Source organism: Phyllobates terribilis, unplaced genomic scaffold (assembly GCF_046119375.1).
Source record: "Phyllobates terribilis strain yellow unplaced genomic scaffold, ASM4611937v1 Scaffold_5__5_contigs__length_657084704, whole genome shotgun sequence".
NCBI lineage: Eukaryota > Metazoa > Chordata > Amphibia > Anura > Dendrobatidae > Phyllobates > Phyllobates terribilis.
The window spans coordinates 111015060-111032400 of NW_027362765.1; the positions used below are offsets into that span (position 1 = coordinate 111015060).

Here is a 17341-nt window from a genome sequence, read left to right on the forward strand (position 1 = left end):
GTCTGCACAAACAGTTAGAAACTGGACTCCATGAGGGTGGTATGAGGGCCCGACGACCACAGATGGGGGTTGTGCTAACAGCACAACACCGTGCAGGACGCTTTGCATTTGCCACAGAACACCAGGATTGGCAAAGTCGCCACAGGCGCCCTGTGGTCTTCACAGATGAAAGCACGTTCACACTGAACACATGTGACAGACGTGACAGAGTCTGGAGACGCCGTGGAGAGCGATCTGCTGCCTGCAACATCCTTCAGCATGACCGGTTTGGCAGTGGGTCAGTAATGGTGTGGGGTGGCATTTCTTTGGAGGGCCGCACAGCCCTCCATGTGCTCTCCAGAGGTAGCCTGACTGCCATTAGGTACCGAGGAGATCCTCCGACCCCTTGTGAGACCATATGCTGGTGCGGTTGGTCCTGGGTTCCTCCTAATGCAGGACAATGCCAGACCTCATGTGGCTGGAGTGTGTCAGCAGTTCCTGCAAGATGAAGGCATTGAAGCTATGGACTGGCCCGCCCATTCCCCAGACCTGAATCCGATTGAGCACATCTGGGACATCATGTCTTGCTCCATCCACCAATGTCACGTTGCCCTACAGACTGTCCAGGAGTTGGTGGATGCTTTAGTCCAGGTCTGGGAGGAGATCCCACAGGAGACCATCCACAACCTCATCAGGAGCATGCCCAGGCATTGTAGGGAGGTCATACAGGCACATGGAGGCCACACACAGACTGAGCCTCATTTTGACTTGTTTTACATCAAAGTTGGATCAGCCTGTAGTGTGTTTTTCCACTTTAATTTTGGGGGTGACTCTAAATCCAGGCCTCCATTGGTTAATAAATTTGATTTCCATTGATGATTTTTGTGTGATTTTGTTGTCAGCACATTCAACTTTGTACAGAATAAAGTATTCAATGAGAATATTTCATTCATTCAGATCTAGGATGTGAATTTGAGTGTTCCCTTTATTTTTTTGAGCAGTGTAGTATCCTGAGATATCTAAAAAAAAAAAAAACATCTAATTTTTTTCAGTTTTTTTTGCCCGAGATAATGTCTAGATGTCTGATGTAAGTCAGTGCCTAAATACATAGATGTCTGATATGAAAAGTCCATGCTCTGAGATAAAATCTAAATGTTTTAAGTAAGAAACTCAGTGCCCATGGATATTATCTAGCTGCTGTCCATAATAATGAGGTATCAAAAAATATGTAGATTTCTGAGATAATAAGTCAGTGCCCTGAAATAATATCTAAATGTCTGATACAATAAGTCAGTATCCCAAGATAAAATCTAGTTGTCTGACATAATATGATATCCTAAGACGCCTGAAATAAAATGTTAGTGTTAGTGACCTGAGATAGCGTAGATGTCAGAGACAATAATAGAATATTCTGAGATAATGAGTAAATGTCTGATATTTTAATCGTATCGTGAGATAATATCTACGTGTCTAAGATAATAAGCCAGCGTCCAAATATCTAGATATCAGGAATAAGACCCGAGATAATATTTAGCTGTCACAAATAATAATATGGTATCCTTAGATAATATTAATAGTAGAATCTTCTGAGATAATGTGTAACTGTCGGATATGAGAACATGCCTGAGATAATAAGTCAGTGCCAAGATATCTGGATGTCTGAAATAATGTTATAAAATTCTGAGAATATCTAGAATACAGTTTCTGAAATACATCAGCTCTCACGTTATTGTCCAAATCAAATGATAAAAAAGGTAATTTTTTCATTTTTCTTTCTTCTTCTGTCTCCTCTTGGTGAGAAGACCTCTCCAATCCACAGAAGCTTCACCGGACAGACACATTTCCCACGTACCGGTCTGAGCACTGACAGACGCTGATGTGGACTTCTTGGTTACACTTTAACAATAAACTATTTGGAACTAAAGAGAAAGCTCGAACTACTTATCTCCTGTGACCGACGAGACGAGCGGCGCCAACCATCCGCCCGGATATTTAGATATTCAAAAATGCAACTTTTTTTTATTCTCACCAACACTGTGCTTTAAACATTTAGGAAGAACTTTTTTTTTTATTTTGACCTTATTTGGTAATGAAATATCTTCTGTTCATATCAAGTAGTGTAATCCGGTGACTTTTTTGCTTGTTGTGGAACTACAACTCCTAGCATTCTATCAGATACTGTTGAGAGTAATTTCACATGAGCTGGAGAGCAACCTATGATTTTCACTTTTGCATTTTCTTGTTTTAAGTTATTTTTGGGGGGTCTGAGTCTTATCCTTTTGTATTTCCCTGCTTGGTTATTTTATACACATCATCCTTTTCCCCACGTGTCTCTAAATCCCTGGATCGGTGAAATGTTTCTGCTGTGGAGAAAATCTAAAATGGCTAAAATTCAAATTGAGGAAATTTCAGAATTTATGAATGGTAGAAAATTAATCCTTTTTAATTTTTTTATGAAGCTAATGACCATCCTGAATGAGCAGTTTTAGGCTTTTTACAGATGGGTCTCCTTACCTCACTGTCTTCTATTTGAACAAAAAAAGACAAAGACCTGGTGTAGAACATTTTGGATATATGTTAAAGGGAATCTGTCAGCAGGTTTTTGCTATGTAATCTGACAGCAGCATTATGTAGGGGCAGAGACCCTGATTGAAGCAATGTATCACTTACTTTACTTGGTGCAGCAGTTGTTATAGAATCACAGTTTTCTTTGCTGCAGATCTTGCAGAGCTGTGAATGCTGAGCTGTGTATAAACCACCCACACCACAGCTTTCTGTGTACATTATACAGACAGAGAGCTGCTAATCAATGGTAGAGATGTGGTTGGACTTGGAGGCATGAAGCCAGTTGTACTGTATTGATAATCTCCTGCTAATAAAATGCTGATTGTATTGAAACAGCAAAATACAGCCCAGTAAGTGACACATCGCTGTAATCAGGAACTCTGCTCTTACATTATGGTGCTCTCAGATTACATAGCAAAAAAACTGCTGACAGATTCTCTTTAATACAACACATACCAGAGCCTGAAGTGTGGATGAGGCCAGGTTGTAAGGGAGAAAGCAATAATTTGCAGAATATAGCACTATGGATTCACACAAGTTTAGCTCTAATTGGATTTTTTTTATTTTTTCATATCATTATGAAGTATTATTAAGTAGTATTTAAAGAGTGGAGTTAGTTCAAGCTCACACTTCCTGTTCCTTGAGTTAATTCACATGTACATTGGCAACAATAGACTTACTCCAACCCTACAGGGGCATAGCAGTCATGGTTGCAGAGCGTGTGACTGTGACCGGGCATGTGGGGGGCCTGCCAACTCTAGCTTCAGCTGGATGTACATCCAAGCCAGCCAATCAGAAGCCGGCAGCTGACCTTAGCGTATTAGTCAAGAGCAGAGCATGGCAGTGATGGCATGCACTGCCGCATCGGCTCTCTGAAGTCAGGTACAGAAGAGGACACCGCATGTCGTGGGAGCGGAAAAAGATAAGAAGAATCTATTTTTTGTTTGTTTTATGTTTTGTTAGGAGCCCAGAATGGGGGTCATTATACAAGGAAGGGGGCTAAGGATGGGGTCATTATACCAGAATGGGGGTCATTATACCAGGAAGGGGCCCATGATGAGGATTATTATACAAGGAAGTGGTCCAGGATAGAGGTAAATGTACCAGAATGGGGGTCATTATAAAAGAATGGGGTCCAGGATGGGAGTCATTATACAAGGAAAGGGCCCAGGATGGCAGACATTATTATAAAATGGGGGATAGTATACCAGAATTAGGTGCATTATATAAGGAAGGGGGCTTTGGATGGGGTCAATGTACCAGAATGGGGGGTCATTGTACCAGAATGGAGTCTAAGATAGGGGTCATTATACAAGGAAGGGGCTCAGGCTGGCGTACATTATTATAAGATGGGGGACAGTATACCAGAATGGAGGGGGCTTTGAATGGGGTCAATGTACCAGGATGGGGATCATTGTACCAGAATGGGGTCCAGGATAGGGGTCATTATACAAGGAAGGGGCTCAGGATGGATGTCATGCCAGACAGAGGTCCATGATAGGGGTAATTATACCAGGAAAGAGCTTAGGATGACGTACATTATTATAAGATGTGGGACAGTATACCAGGAAGGGGCCCAGGATAGGGGATATTATTACAGGATGGGGCCCAGGACAGGGGATATTATTACAAAAAGGGGCCTAGGATGAGGGACATTATTACCTGAAGGTGCCATGATGGAGACACTTACAGGTATGTCTATAGAATCTAGAATGCTACTAAGGCCCTTACATCTAACCAACATAGAGGTGAGGGCCCTGGTCCAAATATTGCATCGGGAATATAGGGGGAGCAGGGGAAGATGTGACATCTCTTATTGTGAATGGTGGATCCTGTGTTATTAGCTGTGTACAGTGGTGCTATCTGTCATTGTAATCCTGCCTCTGATGATAATGCGCCTGCTGATTTTTTTTTTATAAAGAATAGGAAGTACAAGCCTAAAGTAACCTCAGTGGTCTGTGTGAAAATTCAAAACAGATTGTGATATGAAAAAAATAACTCTGCAAATTTGTTTTGAAGAAATACATTTAACACAAAAACCTGATTAAAACACTAGTTCATTTTCTGATGATACATTCGTTTTAACATTCAAAATATATACAGTTGTATGCTTTTTAATTTCATTGTGGATTTTCTTTCAAGGCTGATCAAAAATCCTTAAGGAAAATTTCCAATGCATGTGAACAAGGTTGCCTAAATCCCATTCTCATGAATTGTAGGTAGATTTAAAAAATATTTAAGTACAGAATCATTGCAGAAATCTGACATGTGTGAACATACCCCATTCATAGGAAATATCTAGGGAACAGAGAAAAACACAATAGGTAAAACAATGTGGTAAAACAAAGAAATAAAATAAAGGTTATACTAACCTGATGAAGTGTTCACACAACGATATTAAAGCATGAAATCCCAGCTGCTGCAGGTCCACAGGTCATCAGACCAGAGATTCTGCATTACAAAATAAAATCTGATGCGTATTTTCCACAGCAGAAATCTAAGACTGACCCGTGGATTTCCTTTGGATTTGCAGTTGATCTGCAGGAGACTTAGCCCTATTGTCATTCAATGGTGCAAATCCTCATATTTTCCATATGAAATCAATCAGAAATAAGTATCTTTGATGCTTCTAAACTGGATTCACATGCATAAGAAGCAGATTTAACATGTATTTAGCCTTGAAACTTTCTATAGAATAACAGATACAGTGGGGAAAAACAGTATTTAGTCAACCACCAATTGAGCAAGTTCTCCCACTTAAAAAGATGAGAGAGGCCTGTAATTGACATCATAGGTAGACCTCAACTATGAGAGACAAAATGAGAAAACAAATCCTGAAAATCACATTGTCTGATTTGGAAAGAAATTGTTTTAAAATTTTGGTGGAAAATAAGTATTTGGTCAATTACAAAAGTTCATCTCAATACTTTGCTATATATCCTTTGTTGGCAATGACAGAGGTCAAACGTTTTCTGTAAGTCTTCACAAGGTTGGCACACACTGTTGCTGGTATGTTGGCCCATTCCTCCATGCAGATCTCCTCTGGAGCAGTGATGTTTTGGGGCTGTCGCTGGGCAACACAGACTTTCAACTCCCTCCAAATGTTTTCTATAGGGTTTAGATCTGGAGACTGGCTAGGCCACTCCAGGACCTTGAAATGCTTCTTACGAAGCCACTCCTTCGTTGCCCTGGTGGTGTGCTTGGGATCATTGTCATGCTCAAAGTCCCAGCCACGTTTCATCTTCAATGCCCTTGCTGATGGAAGGAGGTTTGCACTCAAAAACTCACGATACATGGCCCCATTCATTCTTTCATGTATACAGATCAGTCGTCCTGGTCCCTCGGCAGAGAAACAGCCCCAAAGCATGATGTTGCCACCCCCATGCTTCACAGTAGGTTTGGTGTTCTTTGGATGCAACTCGGCATTCTTTCTCCTCCAAACCCGACGAGTTGTGTTTCTACCAAACAGTTCTACTTTGGTTTCATCTGACCATTTGACATTCTCCCAATACTCTTCTAGATCATCCAAATGCTCTCTTCCAAACTTCAGACGGGCCCGGACATGTAATGGCTTAAGCAGGGGGACACGTCTGGCACTGCAGGATCTGAGTCCCTGGCGTATTGTGATACTGATGGTAGCCTGTGTAACGTTGATCCCAGCTCTCTGCAGGTCATTCACTAGGTCCCCCCATGTGGTTCTGGGATTTTTGTTCACCGTTCTTGAGATCATTAGGACCCCACGGGGTGAGATCTTGTGTGGAGCCCCAGATGGAGGGAGATTATCAGTGGTCTTGTATGTCTTCCATTTTCTAATTATTGCTCCCACAGTTGATTTCTTCACACCAAGCTGCTTGACTATTGCAGATTCAGTCTTCCCAGCCTAGTGCCGGGCTACAATTTTTTTTCTGGTGTCCTTCAACAGCTCTTTGGTCTTCACCATAGTGGAGTTTGGAGTGTGACTGTTTGAGGTTGCGGACAGGTGTCTTTTATACTGATAACAAGTTCAAACAGGTGCCAGTACTACAGGTAATGAGTGGAGGACAGAGGAGCCTCTTAAAGAAGAAGTTACAGGTCTGTGAAAGCCAGAAATCTTGCTTGTTTGTAATTGACCAAATACTTATTTTCCACCAAAATTTGAAAAAAATTTCTTTCCAAATCAGACAATGTGATTTTCAGGATTTGTTTTCTCATTTTGTCTCTCGTAGTTGAGCTCTACCTATGATGTCAATTACAGGTCTCTCTCATCTTTTTAAGATGGAGAATTTGCACAATTGGTGGCTGACTAAATACTTTTTTTCCCCACTGTACATAGTGATATGTTTCAGAGATTTGGACATCGCTGACGTTTCTATAGATCGGCAGAACACTGCTCTGCCCCCCTCCCCCTACTATTATAGAGGGGGAAGAGCAAAGTTCTGCAAATATCCATAGGGGTCAGTGATGTAATACTCTGCAGAATATATCACCATGTACCAGTCAGGAAGTAGAGGAGCAAAATTCTGCAATCAGTAATGTGGGAGAAGATTTGCATGATCTGGAGATAATAAATTATTCTGCAATTGAGGATTTCTTTTATATTTAACATTCACTCCATTTCCAATCTCAGAGTTCTTTTCTCAGGCGATCTTTGGCTTTGGATCATCTTGTTGCCATCATTACTTAAATCTTCCACTGATTTCTTAAAATAAATTACATCCTGATCACATTTTAACCTAAATGTCACACAATTCTTTTTAATTTCTATCTTTTCTGTGGCTTTTTTTGTCTTGTTCGAATTTTAAACCAACAGCTGAGGTAGACATCAAGAGGTTCTGCAGCAGCAACAGTGATAATAAATGGATAATAAATTGGAATAGTGGGGTACCACAAGGCTCTGTCCTGGCCCCAGTGTTGTTCAACATTTTTGTAAATGATCTAGATAAGGGAACTGAAGGTAAACTAATCAAATTTTAAGGCGATGCAAAGCAAGTAGGGATAGTTAACACTAGAGAAGACAGAGAAAGGATTCAGAAGGATCTAGATAAGATTGGACAATGGGCAGCGACTAATAGAATGGTATTTAACGGAGAAATGCAAGATTCTACATCTGGGCAAGGAAGGCAAAAAATAAATTACAGAATGGGAGGAACAGAACTAAACAACATCATGTGTGAAAAAGACTTGGGTATACTAATAGATCACAGGCTGCACATGAGTCAACAGTGAGATGCAGCAGCAAATAAGGCAAAGACTGTTCTGAGATGTATTAAGAGAAGCATAGAGTCTAGATCACATGAAGTAATTATCCTCCTCTGCTCCTCCTTGGTCAGACATCATCTGGAATACTGTGTCCAGTTCTGGGCACCACATTTTGAAAAACTGGAGCAAGTTCAGAGAAGAGTTACCAGGATGGTCAGCGGACTGCCAACTATGTCCTACGAGGAACGATTAAAGGATCTGGGAATGTTTACCTTTTAAAAAAGAAGACTGAGAGGAGGCTTAATAGCTGTCTACAAATATCTGAAGGGCTGTCACGGTGTAGAGGACTCACTCTTTTTCTCTTTTGCACATGAAAACACGAGAAGCAATGGAATGAAACTGAAAGGGAGAAGAAACAGATTAGATATTAGAAAAACCTATTTGACAGTGAGGGTGATCAATGAGTGGAACAGGCTGCCACGAGAGGTGGTGAGTTCTCCTTCAATGGAAGTCTTTAAACAAAGGCTGGACAGACATCTGTCTGAGATGGTTTAGTGAATCCTGCACTGAGCAGGGGGTTGGACACGATGAGCCTGGAGGTCCCCTCCAACTCTACCATTCTATGATTCTACGATACGTACTATTTGTAGTACAAAATGAAGTTTGTAAACACATGTTATTTTGTGACACTTTATAATATATTTTATTATAACTAAATGTTCTGTGGTGGGATCTATTACGGACTTTGTAGTTTTGATCAGTCTTGTGCATGTTCATATTGTCACGTCCGGTTATAATCCTTATAATACGAGAACTGATCAAATGCGGCTTATATCTGCAGGCCCGGTCATGCTGAGACTTCTGAATTTGTAACAGCTCAAAAACAACTGTTCTGCACAGATCTAGTGCCCGGCCTGGACCTTCCTTACCATGGCTGCAGTAGTATCAGAATTACATGTATACCACAGATCAAAAAAGCATAGCTTGCAATTGATCTCTTCTATGAAACATGGCAAGATGACACTTGATATTCATACAATGCACCACTTGTGACATATAATTATTTAACAACTAATAATATCTTGTAATATCAACTTTTGAATGATATTTTGCATCACAAAATACAATTTATTGATATTACTCAATTAAACAATTACTCTGGCAATGAATCAATGAGTCACCCTAAGGATAAGCATCATAATATTCAACTATGAGACATAATTACTGAATGACATTGAACACAGGGCAAGAAGCCACCCACAAATGATTGGGAATCAGTACTGTAATTAACTGGGAAGTAACAGTAACATGAATTTGCTGAGAGCCAATAATTACCTTTTATATAAGAATGAAAGATCTAAGGCATAAAACTGGGCAACAAAAATATATGTTTTGTACAAGATGAAAACTGAATAATACTGTCCTCTATGCAAAAAATTATAACTACATACTGCCACATATGTGCAATAATATAACTACTATAATACTGCCCCTATGTACAAGAATATATCTACTATAACACTGCCCCTGTGTATAAGAATATATCTACTATAATATTGCCTCCTATGTATAAGAATATAACTACTATAATACTGCCCCATGTACTAGAATATTACTACCTTAATACTGCCTCTATGTACAAGAATATAACTATTATAATACTGCCCCTATGTACAAGAATATAGCTACTATAATACTGCCTCCTATGTATAAGAATATAGCTACTATAAAACTGCCCCATGTACAAGAATATAACTAATATAATACTGCCCCTATGTACAAGAATATATCTACTATAACACTGCCCCTATGTACAAGAATATAACTACTATAATACTGCCCCTATGTACAAGAATATATCTACTATAACACTGCCCCTATGTACAAGAATATAGCTACTATAATACTGCCCCATGTACAAGAATATAACTAATATAATACTGCCCCTATGTACAAGAATATATCTACTATAACACTGCCCCTATGTACAAGAATATAACTACTATAATACTGCCCCTATGTACAAGAATATATCTACTATAACACTGCCCCTATGTACAAGAATATAGCTACTATAATACTGCCCCATGTACAAGAATATAACTAATATAATACTGCCCCTATGTACAAGAATATATCTACTATAACACTGCCCTATGTACAAGAATATATCTACTATAATACTGCCTCCTATGTATAAGAATATACTTATAATGTCTATAATACTGCCGCTATGGCCAAGTAGATAAATATTATAGTGCTGCCCCTATGTGCAAGAACATAAATAGTATTATATTGCCTCTATGTACAAGAATATATCTACTAAAATACTGCCCCTATGGACAAGTATACAACTATTATAGTGTTGCCCCCTATGTACAAGAATATAAATAGTATTATATTGCCTCTATGTACAAGAAAATAACTACTATAATGCTGCCCCCTATGTACAAGAATATAACTACTATAATACAGCTCCCTATGTACAAGAATATAACTACTATAATGCTGCCCCCTATGTGCAAGAATATAACTACTATAATACTGTCTCTATGTACAAGAATATAACTACTATAATACTGCCCCCTATGTACAAGAATATAACTACTATAATACTGTCCCCTTTGTACAAGAACATAACTACTATAATACTGCCCCCTATGTACAAGAATATAACTACTATAATACTGCTTCCTATGTGCAAGAATCTCATATACAGTCATGGCTAAAAGTGTTGACACCATTGAAATTTTTCCAGAAAATGAAGTATATCTCCCAGGAAATTATTGCAATTACACATGTTTTGTTATACACATGATTATTTTGTGTTTATTGGAACTACACAAAAAAGATAAATAAAGGCAAATTGTACATAATTTCTCAAAAAAAAAAAAAAAAAAATGGGCCGGACAAAATTGTTGGCACCCTCAACTTAATATTTGGTTGCACACCCTTTGGAATAAATAACTGCAATCAATCGCTTTCTATAACCATCAACAGCTTCTTACACCTCTGAACTGGAATTTTGGACCACTCTTCTTTTGCAAACTGCTCCATGTCTCTCATATTTGAAGGATGCCTTCTCCCAATTTTAAGATCTCTCCACAGGTGTTCAATGAGATTTAGATCCGGACTCATTGCTGGCCACTTCAGAACTGTACAGCACTTTGTTTCCATCCATTTCTGGGTGCTTCTTGAAGTATGTTTGGGGTCATTGTCCTGCTGGAAGACCCATGACATAGGACTAGAGATGAGCGTTGTTCTACTCGAACTGTTCGCCAATCTCAAATTCGAGCTGTTTTGGGCGGTGTTCGAGCCGTTCGGCGAACACGAACAATTTGAAAATAATTCGGCTGTTCGAGGTTATGTTCGATAACTGTTCGTGCACCAAAATCATAACTGGATTTTTTCTCAGTAATGATGAAAATTAATGTTAATACGCAGTTTGAGTGTACAGCGGGGTGGGGGGAGGGGCAGGGGATGGATCTCTGCAGGAATAATGAAGATCTCCATTTTTTTTTCTCTTTCCCGCATTTACAGTGGGGAGGTGCAATCTGTCAGCCTATCAGCAGCGCACACACGGAGCGAAGTGCTTTTTTTCACACAAGCAAGGGCATGTGTCATTGGCAGTGTATGTCACATGTCCTTGCCCTATAAGACCCAGCCATTTTCCCCGTCGCCACCATTTTCTCACTGCTGCAGCTGCGTGTTAGACGGCACCGCTGTTGCTGTGTGCGCTATACTTTGTTAATTTCAAGCCAATTTTCGCACAAATCTACAGATAGCTTGGGAGTTGTGATTGCAGTCCTTTTAAGGACTAGGTTACATCATTTCCTACGACTTTTATCAGGCAGGTCTGTGCTCTTAAATAGATAGGTTGGGAGTAAAGACTAATTGTAATTGCAGTCCTTTTCAGGACTAAGTTACATCAGTTCCTATCAGTTTTTGCCAGGCACGTCTGTACCAGTGCTGTGCAAGTTTTTTTCACAGCATTTGGCTAAATCTAGCAAAGCAAATCCTTTTTGGCCTCTTACAGTGTGTGTTAGTCAGTGGAGTAGCCTATCTGTGTTGCAAGCTACACCACCTGTGTATAGAATACAAATTTTTTTACTACACCTAGTGAAGTAAAACCTTTTGGGCACAGCATCATTCTATTAGTCCATCTATACTGACCTCCATCAGGTTGCAAATTCAATATCATTTTTATCTGCATCTAGCTCTGAAAAAAAATTTCGGCTTGTAGCAGTATGTGGGATTTGTTCTATTAGTCCATCTATACTAACCTCCACCAGGTTGCAAATTCAATATCATTTTTTTCTGCATCTAGCTCTGAAAAAATATTTCGGCTTGTAGCAGTGTGTGGGACTTGTTCTATTAGTCCATCTATACTAACCTCCACCAGGTTGCAAATTCAATATAATTTTTTTCTGCATCTAGCTCTGAAAAAATATTTCGGCTTTTAGCAGTGTGTGGGACTTGTTCCATTTGTCCATCTATACTAACCTCCACCAGGTTGCAAATTCAATATAATTTTTTTCTGCATCTAGCTCTGAAAAAATATTTTGGCTTGTAGCAGTGTGTGGGACTTGTTCTATTAGTCCATCTATACTTACCTCCACCAGGTTGCAAATTCAAAACAATTTTTTTCTGCATCTAGCTCTGAAAAAATATTTCGGCTTGTAGCAGTGTGTGGGACTTGTTCTATTAGTCCATCTATACTAACCTCCACCAGGTTGCAAATTCAATACAATTTTTTTCTGCATCTAGCTCTGAAAAAAAAATTCGGCTTGTAGCAGTGTGTGGGACTTGTTCTATTAGTCCATCTATACTAACCTCCACCAGGTTGCAAATTCAATATAATTTTTTCTGCATCTAGCTCTGAAAAAATATTTCGGCTTTTAGCAGTGTGTGGGACTTGTTCCATTTGTCTATCTATACTAACCTCCACCAGGTTGCAAATTCAATATAATTTTTTTCTGCATCTAGCTCTGAAAAAATATTTTGGCTTGTAGCAGTGTGTGGGACTTGTTCTATTAGTCCATCTATACTTACCTCCACCAGGTTGCAAATTCAAAACAATTTTTTTCTGCATCTAGCTCTGAAAAAATATTTCGGCTTGTAGCAGTGTGTGGGACTTGTTCTATTAGTCCATCTATACTAACCTCCACCAGGTTGCAAATTCAATACAATTTTTTTCTGCATCTAGCTCTGAAAAAAAATTTCGGCTTGTAGCAGTGTGTGGGACTTGTTCTATTAGTCCATCTATACTAACCTCCACCAGGTTGCAAATTCAATATTATTTTTTTCTGCATCTAGCTCTGAAAAAATATTTCGGCTTGTAGCAGTGTGTGGGACTTGTTCTATTAGTCCATCTATACTAACCTCCACCAGGCTGCAAATTCAATACAATTTTTTTCTGCATCTAGCTCTGAAAAAATATTTCGGCTTGTAGCAGTGTGTGGGACTTGTTCTATTAGTCCATCTATACTAACTTCCACCAGGTTGCAAATTCAATATAATTTTTTTCTGCATCTAGCTCTGAAAAAATATTTCGGCTTGTAGCAGTGTGTGGGACTTGTTCTATTAGTCCATCTATACTTACCTCCACCAGGTTGCAAATTCAATATAATTTTTTTCTGCATCTAGCTCTGAAAAAATATTTCGGCTTGAAGCAGTGTGTGGGACTTGTTCTATTAGTCCATTTATACTAACCTCCACCAGGTTGCAAATTCAATATCATTTTTTTCTGCATCTAGCTCTGAAAAAATATTTCGGCTTGTAGCAGTGTGTGGGACTTGTTCTATTAGTCCATCTATACTAACCTCCACCAGGTTGCAAATTCAATATAATTTTTATCTGCATCTAACCCAGCCAATACTTTTGGGCTAATACCACAGTTTGGCCACTCAGCTCTGCTCGGTTCCCATCCATTGTTTTTTGTGCAAAGAACTCCAGAGTTGTGAATTAGTTAACCACCAAAATGAGTGGAAAAAGGCCTGCTGCTGGTGGAAAGGGGAATAGGCGTGTTGGGAAGGGAAAAAAAGGTTGTGTCCGTGGGGTAGGTGTTAAAGCAACAGTAACATCTGCAGAAGAAAGACCATCTTCCAGCCAAACTAAGATGTCTACTTCTTTTAGCGGACAATGTGATAAGATCCCTTTCTTACGGCCACGCCAATCGCTACAAATTCCAGATGAGGCACAAAAACAGCAGGTGCTTCAACGGATATCAAGTGCTCCTTTAAGTGGGCTCTCCTCCACCTCAACTTCAACATCACAAATACTCCAGTCCTCAGAGGTGTCACCCCAATCGCAGTTGCTTCCTCACAGGTCCCAAGTCTCCAGCTGCCCGTCTGAGTATGGGGTAGAACAGATGGTTGAGTCTGCAGAGCTGTTTATGACGCGCCCCCTGGGCCGTGTGGGGAACCCGGAACCGGGCCTTTTTGTGGATGCTGGGGGTTGTAGTCACCGAGGCGGCGACCAGGTCCCGTGGCTCAGGGTGGTCAAACCAGTGGCAGTCTATTTATGGGGTTTTTATGATTTAATGTCCGACTACGCCACCCGTGGATTGCGGTCAGGATGAACCGCCGCTGCAGGGCAGACCGCTGAGGCTGGTGTGAGTGCAGCAGAGTGTAGTACAACTCCCCACGGGAGGAGTGTAGCCTCAGGGCAGTGTACGCAGAGGATGGGGGTGATGGTGCAGGAGTAGCAGTGACGACACAGAGTCAGTGATGCAGTCCAGGGTCTTTACTCACAGTTCTTATTATCCAGACTACTTCTGCAGGTAACGGCTGCCCACGTCGTACTGTGCTCACCAGGTGAGGGGCTCGGCCAACTCCCAGGTAACTTTGGAGTGTTTCACAGGACCCCCTTCATGTGTCCTTTCTCTGGCTTGTCATACCCCACAAGTGACCACGCTTCTGTCCGGCTGCCTCGGGCCTTGGCGGGCAAACGTGCGTTCCGTTTCCCTAGACCCTATGTGGTGCCTTCCTAGCGGGTGTAGCGAGGGGCTGCGCCACTTGAAATGTCGCAGCCTCCGGTTTCTAGCTGAGGGTAGTTCCCCGCCTCCACTAGTTTCAGGGACCGGTCTCCCCCCTTGGCCTGACCAAACTACTCAGGTAGATACGGGCGTATGGTGGCTACCAGCCGGTCCACACCCCTGGGGACCCTTCTTTCCTCCATGTTCTGGAGCCTCCTCCGCTCCCCTCTCCTTCCTCTCTTTCTCTTTCTCCAGGCTAAGGCCTCCTGACAGGGCCTGCCTGGGGAGCAGAGCCATGCAGCAGCTCTGCTCCCTGACTTCTCCTCTCACAGAACTCACTCACTAAGATGGCCCCCACCTTTTATATCTCTATCTTGTGCATCCAGGAACTGCTTCCTCTCTGCCCCTGCACTACTGGGTTCCCGCTTCCTGGGTGTTCCCTCCCTCCCACTCCAGCCAGGGACAGGGACTGTCTTGCTCATCTCAGGAGCATATCGGTCGCCCTGTCCCCCGGAAATGTGGTGTAGTGCATGCAGCTGTCAGGGTCCTGATCCACACTCCATCCTTACCTGGAAGTGAGATATCACACATCTGGTTGAGATGCAATACCTCTGTAGCGGCCGAACCCTCGGGGCGCTACATTTACTCATACTATAGCCTGGGAATCAGAGGTCGGCTCCAGAGCTTCTGTGAATCCAGACGAGGAAATGATCTGCACTGATGCCCAGAATCTTTATGAGTCGGATCCAGGACCAGACGCAGAAGGTTCTGACCATAATGTAGAGCCTCGTTCCCAAGCTGTAACTCCTGTTGGTGGAGACAATGAGGAAGACGATGATGAGACTCAAATACCTGATTGGAGCGACAACTTTAGTTTTTTGTCAGGGCAGGGAGAGGTTGGCTTTGAGAACGACGGGTGTGATAACACACAGGGTGATGATGATGAGGTTGGAGATCCCACTTACTGTCAACCCACAGTCAGCCAAGAGATGAGGTCAGCAGAGGAGGTGGAGGAGGATGCTAGTGACGACGAGGTCAGGTTACGCCTTCCTGGACAGAGACGTAGTACTGGAAGTACATCAACAACTGCATCCTCAAACACAACTCTGCCTCTGACCACAAGTCGTGGTGGCTCTTCAGATCGCATGGGTGCTAAGCCTTGCATAGCCTGGGCATTTTTTCACATCGATAAAGATGACCCAACTCGTGTTATCTGTAACATTTGTCAGCAAAAGCTAAGTAGAGGCCAAAAAATACATAGTTTGAGTACTTCATGCATGAACCGGCACATGGATATGAAGCATAAGTTGCAGTGGGAAGCTCACTGTGCTACAATGCGGCCTAGCCGGCCGGGCCAACCACCGTCTGCCACATCTTGTGCATCCGCGGCCTCTTCATCCTCTGTGACTGGGGGGTCAGCAGTCACACCTGTTTTGGGACGCAGACCTGCCACCTCTTTACCCGCAACAGCCAGCGTGATTGTCAGGTCATCATTTTCTTTGGAGATGGAAACACCAGCTGGTGTTCAGCGCTGTCCGACATCAATAGCACCACCTTTGGATCAAGGCAACCTATCATGTCCGCCTGCATCTTTCTCACAGACCGGCAGTTTGCCGGGGACACCCTTCTCAACCCCGTCTAAGCACAACAGCTAGCCCTCGGTCCCTCAGATGTGGACAAGTAAAAGACCATTTCCTCCTAGCCATGAGAAAGCTAAGAGGTTGAATTTCACCATCTGCAAGCTCTTGGCTACAGAAATGGTGCCTTTCCGCCTGGTGGACACAGAGGATTTTCGAGACCTTAGTACCAGTGCCCCAGTACCAGATGCCCAGTCGGCACTACTTCTCAAAGAAAGGTGTGCCTGTGCTCCACCAGCATGTCGCACACAACATCACCGCTTCTTTGAGAAACTCTGTGTGTGACAGGGTGCATTTGTAGCACCCTGAGGATTCGGCTGCTACAGGAGTATTGCACCTCAACCCAGAGGTGTGATATTCCACTCCCGGGTAAGGATGGAGTGTGGAACTGAGCTCAGATAGACTGCATGCACTACATACATCCCATTCCAGAGGAGCAGGCCGACGGCACTCCCACTTAGAAATGTGCAGGTGCGACCGAGCCTGTTCCTGGCTGGAGTGGGAGGGGGGAGGAACATCCCATGTAGTGTAGGGGCAGATAGGGGGAGCAGTCTGGGTAGTGATAGGAGCTCATTGGGTGCTGGTCACCTGAGCTCACACATAGAGGGTGTATATAAGGTGGGCACCATCAAAGATCAGGGTCAGACGCAGAGGAGCCTGTCAGTCAGCTGCAGAGGACAAGTCAGATGCAGAGAGCAGGAAACAGCAGCCCTGGAGAGAGAGAGAGTGGAGTGAAGAAAGACCCAGAGGGGGACAAAGAAGGGACCCAAGAACCCAAATAAGAACACCGGGTGAGGAGTCAGCAAGAGGGTACCGGAACCCAAGCTGGTGGGGGTAAAGACATTCCCCAGCCAGAGACCGGAGACCGTGGGCAGTGTCTGTCACGGTCACCCACTACATTCACCCTGAAGGCACACCACATGGAGGGTCAGGGAACCTGAGGCCAAAGGTTGCCCAACAGAAGGCCCGAGGGAGCTGGATTTAGGTGAATCACTGGTGGGGACGG

At 42.4% G+C, this 17341-nt stretch overlaps 1 protein-coding gene across 3 annotated transcripts in view; it reads left to right on the top strand.

Moving 5' to 3' along the window:
- The window catches only part of DOK5 (docking protein 5), a 122488-nt gene extending 117195 nt beyond the window's left edge, over positions 1–5293 (top strand). For all 3 annotated transcript variants that reach the window (XM_073682761.1, XM_073682759.1, XM_073682758.1), the window contains exon 8: positions 1782–5293. In XM_073682761.1, coding sequence (XP_073538862.1) covers positions 1782–1846 — 65 coding nt within the window. In that variant the 3' untranslated portion in view covers positions 1847–5293. The remainder of the gene's footprint in view (positions 1–1781) is intronic.
- The last annotated feature ends 12048 nt before the right edge of the window (positions 5294–17341 follow it).